We start from the raw sequence: 4832 nt of genomic DNA on the forward strand, positions 1-4832 counted from the left end.
TAGAACACAGAGTGTCAGAGCTGGGAGGGCCCTTAGAACACAGGATGTCAGAGCTGGGAGGGCCCTTAGAATCCAGGATGTTGGAGCTGGGAGGAGCCTTAGGACACAAAATACTAGGTCTGAGAGGATGTTTAGAACCCAGAGCATCACAGTCAGACAGGATCTTAGCAAGTAGAACATCTAAGCTGGGAATGCCTTTAGGACATAAAATCTATGCTGTCTTCTCCAGTAGATCATTCCTTCTATCATCTCCATTCTCTCACTGATCTTTAATCTCTCCTTGCCTAATGGGTGCTTCCTACTGCCTACAAACACACCTGTGTGTCCACCATTCTCAAAAAAACTCCCCCGTGATTCCCCCATCCCCACTGCCCTAAATCTCTCCTTCCTTTTAGTGACTGAACTGCTTGAGAAGGTGATCTGTATAACAAATGCCTCTATTTCCTTTCCTCTCACTCTTCTCTTAACTTTGTGCAGTCGGGTTTCTGCCCATATCATTCAACTGACATGGTTCTCTCCAAAGTTACCAGTGATCTCTTGGTTGCCAAATCCAATGACCTTTTCTCATTCTTCATTCTCCTCAACCTCTCTGCAGCCTTTGACACTTGATCACCCTCTTGTCCTTGACAGTGTCTTCTCTCTAGGTTTTCAGGACGCCCCTCTCTCCTGGTTCTCTTCCTCCATGTCTGGATTGTTCCTTTTCTGTCTCCCCCTGGCTCTTTATCCATGTTATACCACTAATAGTGATGGTCTCCCAAAGGCTCTGTCCTGGGCCTTCTTCTCTCCTCTCCTCTCTTTTCCTCCCCTCCCTTCCCTTACCCTCTCCTCTCCTCTCCCCTCTCCTCTCTTCTCCTCCCCTCCCTTCCCTTACCCTCTCCTCTCCTTTCCTCCCCTCCCCTCCCCTCCTCAAGCCCCTCTCCACTCCAGTCCCTCCTCTCTCCATTCAGCCACCAGAGTGACCACATCACTTAGGGTGACATACTTCCTTATTCAATAAACTCCAGTGGCTCTCTAGGGTCAAATAGGAAATCTCCTGGCCCCTTCCTACCTTCCCAATCTTCTTCTACCTCCCTGCACTCTGATCCAGGGACACTGGCCCCCTGGCTGTTCATGTCCCCTAGACTTTCCACGTCCCAACTCTGAGTATTTTCGCTGGCTGTTTCCCAAGGCTGGGATGCTCTCTTCTCTGCCTCTCCTCCTTCTGTCTTCCCTGCCCCCATTCAATTCTCATCTGAAGTCCTACCTTCTGCAAGAAATCTTTCCCAGCCCTCAAACTTAGTGTCTTCCCTCTGAGACTTCCTCCCCACTTACCCTGTATGCATCCTGTTTGTGGATAGTCATCTACATGCTGTCTCCTCAATTAAACTGTGAGCTCTCTAGAAGGGATTGTCTTTTGCCTTTCTTTGTACAGCCAGTTCTGCTCTAACTCGACATTCAAATTCCTAAAAATAATTGAGCAATAAAAGCCATGGGACTTATAGGAAATATGGGATTAGGGGCATAACATTCAAAACCTTCATTAATGACACAGTTGTGTCCCACTCTTCATGACTCTATTTGGAGTTTTCTTGCCATTTCCTCCTCCCGCTCATTTTATAGATGGGAAAACTAAGGCAAATAAAGTTAAGTGACTTGTCCAGGGTCACACAGCTAGGAAGTGTCTGAGGTTAGATTTGAACCCAGGAAGATGAATCTTCCTGACTCTAGGCCCAGCCTTCTATCCACTGCTCCATCTAGCTGCCCCATAAAGAAGATAGGAATCTAATAAAAATGGTAGCACAGAATTGTATATGTTAAATAATTAAGAAATACATAAACACTATGTAAATAGTGGCAATGCCAGTAGTCTCTGGCTGAAGCTGTCTTATACCCCCATGTCCACAGGGCCCCAGGCGTTGGTGGGTAGCAACCCCAGGAAGCAGGGGCAGAGACAGCAGAAGGTAAGGAGGAGGAAGTATGGACCGAGTGGGTTTGGACCAGCTGTCTTCCACCCACAGCTCCTACCACACCAGAATAAATAGACCTTGAAAAAGACCTTAAGTTTGCTTGTGAAAACTGGAAAGGGTTATATAGCTTGTAAATGACTGTAAAATGGTGTCCTCCCACTCGTAGGCGTTTGAGGCGTGTATGTATGTATGTGTATGAGTGTGTGTGTGCGTGTGTTTTATACTCTGTTCAGCTGGTTACAGTTTTCCATTTCTTGTTGACAAGATTGAGCATGAGTAAATTCAAAATTTCATGCCATGCTCAAATTATTGCCTAACATCAATTATTTTGGAACAAATTCACATTTTCAAAACAAGCATTATGACAGAACCGATTGTATACCCTTGGTCCTGACATACAGTAGGAGCTTAATAAGTGCTAGTTGATTGGCTGAGAATGTAATGGTGGAGAGGGACCTAGGAACAGAGAAAGCCAGAACTGGGAAGAGCTAGCTCATCTTCTTTGCTGGCATTTTACAGATGAGGAAGTGAGGCACAGAGTTAATTAATAGTAACATTCCCTCCCCTTTGCATCTCAGCCCACGCTTCACAGCCAGCCACCTCTGTCCCCTAGCTCAGCAGCAGGGAGCCCTGCCTGCTATGGTACCCACCAGGATCCTGTTGTCGGTCTTGGTGACAGTGACCAGCCGGTTCTCACTGAGGTGACCTTCCCTGCAGGCCTGCTTGATGCCAATATCAACAATTTCAGGGAAATCACAGAAAGGCTGTGGGCTCTGGGCAGGGTAGAAATTGAGAGAGGTAAGGGGAGATTAGATGAGGGGCCCCTCATCAGAGTCATTCATCCCCCATCCCTCCCTCAAAGCAAAGGGGGACCCAACAGCACACCTCACTGTCCCCAGAGGTCCAGGAGATGCCACTGTCTCCAGCCACGTGGATGAGACAGTTGGGGTCCTGACCAGATGCAGCCCCTGGTGTCCGGCCCTCAAAGGTCTCCAAAGCCCGGGTGGGTTTCAGCCTCTCCAGGTCCATGAGGTATTTCAGCATGATGGAGTGCACATCTGCCTGGCAGGAAGCCACTCTCTGCAGGGCTCGGCGCACCATCTGACGATAACGTTTCCGAGTCATGAAGCTGAGACCCTGAATCAAGCGTCGGAAGCTTCCTGGGATACAGGATTTATAGCTGGGGGAAGAAAAGTCATGGATTGATCTAATATACACATCAGCCACCTCCAGAGGCCTTAAGAGGTAGGGGATGGGGAGTGGTCATCAGAGCAAGGTGGCATGCTGCCTAAGGCTTCCTTTCTACCAGAGTTCCTTGTTCCTTCCCCTATTTCTGGCTGGATACTGACCCTACCCTCCTCCCTTCTACCTCCCATGGACATTTCTGTCCATCCCACATAGATGAGCAAAGAGTCACCAACTGGTAAGACTTGACCTGACCATCTGCCCAGACACTATGCTCTTCAGATTCCTGGGCACTGCCATCTGATTTGCCAATGCACCCTAAGCCCCTGGTACTTGCCTTCTTCCCTACCACTTCAACCTTAGGAGAGCTCAAAGACCACCATCTTTTCCATAGACCTCCAGATGAATCCTCTTCTATGTCTGATATCCTCCAATTAGAATGTAAGCTCCATGAGAGTAGGAACTGTATTGCATTTTTGTTTGTATCCCTAGTGGTTAGCACAGTTTCCCATATATGTAACCTGGCTCTACAGCCAAGTCTGGTACATTTGGCCTTAGACTTTCCTAACTGGTGGAGAAAAAATGGATTTGATCCCGTGTGACCCCTGGGTGAAAGCTTTGGAAAAGAAAGATTCTTTGCCTCTTTGAGAGACACATATGGTTCCAGATTCTCTTTGGGACTGATTCCAGGGCAGAGAAAGAGCATCTCTTATAGACACGTAGGGGAATCTGGCTCCTTAACACGTCCTCAATTTCCAGCTTGCGTCCCTAGAAACTGCAAGGAATCGTGAGACTGGGGACTTCCTTTTGGTCAATCTGAGATACCTCATGCCTAGAAAGAGAACTCATTTACTCTGTGTACTTTCTGGCATGATTTAATATGTAACTTTGTCCATTTCTGTTTGCTGTTTGCTTAAGTAATTGGGTTACTCATTGCTTATTCACTATATGTGACTAGGAGTCCAGCTGGTGGGTGTAAGCCAAGGGTTATGCCTTAGGTTTCTTCCTCCCTTTAAGGAATAGTGATCAGGAAACCTCAGAGTTTTAGGTACCCCTAGACCAGTAATATTTAGGGGAGTAGACAGATATAATTCAAATCCAGGATACCCTTCCTCAGAGGAGAACAGAGCAGTCAGCCTTCTGCTGCTCTTCTCAAGGCAAGAACCTCAGCCTCCCACAGACACTCAATGGAAAGAATTCCAGAGACATTTATCAGTGTCTCCCTGCTGAACTGCCTGTCTATATGTTTAGACATCCTACATCAACACATACATTTTATGGGCAGTATACACATTACACATAGTAAGTGCTTAATAAATGTATTTTTATTCATCCACCACATATACATCAGCAAACATTTTATTAAGAATTAACTAAGCACCAGGCACTCTGCTAATCACTGAGGATACAAATAAAGGCAAAAGTAATCCCTCCCCTCAAGGAGTTTACATTGTGAATACAACAAGTACTGTAACTATGTCCAGACAAGATACAGATATAGACATGGAGAGAGAGAGAGATACAGAGACAGAGAGAGATTGATTAGACAGACACAGGCAGACAGGTAGACAGACAGACAGACAGACAGATAGATAGATAGATAGAAAGATAGATAGACAGACAGATGGACGGACAAACGGACAGACAGACAGATAGATAAGTAGATTGATTAGATAGATAGGATAGATCGATAGAATAGAT

At 46.3% G+C, this 4832-nt stretch overlaps 2 protein-coding genes across 2 annotated transcripts in view; one reads left to right on the forward strand and one right to left on the reverse strand.

Moving 5' to 3' along the window:
• Positions 1-4832, forward strand: part of RPL18A (ribosomal protein L18a) — a 95510-nt gene that overhangs the window by 52387 nt on the left and 38291 nt on the right. The gene's annotated exons all lie outside the window — the stretch shown is intronic.
• Positions 1-4832, reverse strand: part of JAK3 (Janus kinase 3) — a 38324-nt gene that overhangs the window by 19630 nt on the left and 13862 nt on the right. The window contains exons 6-7 of the mRNA XM_069104888.1: positions 2832-3126; positions 2597-2719 (exon numbers count right to left, since the gene is read on the reverse strand). Coding sequence (XP_068960989.1) covers positions 2597-2719; positions 2832-3126 — 418 coding nt within the window. The remainder of the gene's footprint in view (positions 1-2596; positions 2720-2831; positions 3127-4832) is intronic.

Source organism: Petaurus breviceps, unplaced genomic scaffold (genome assembly GCF_028583685.1).
Source record: "Petaurus breviceps papuanus isolate PSGF00001 unplaced genomic scaffold, PetGlider_PUasm1.0 103, whole genome shotgun sequence".
Lineage (NCBI taxonomy): Eukaryota > Metazoa > Chordata > Mammalia > Diprotodontia > Petauridae > Petaurus > Petaurus breviceps.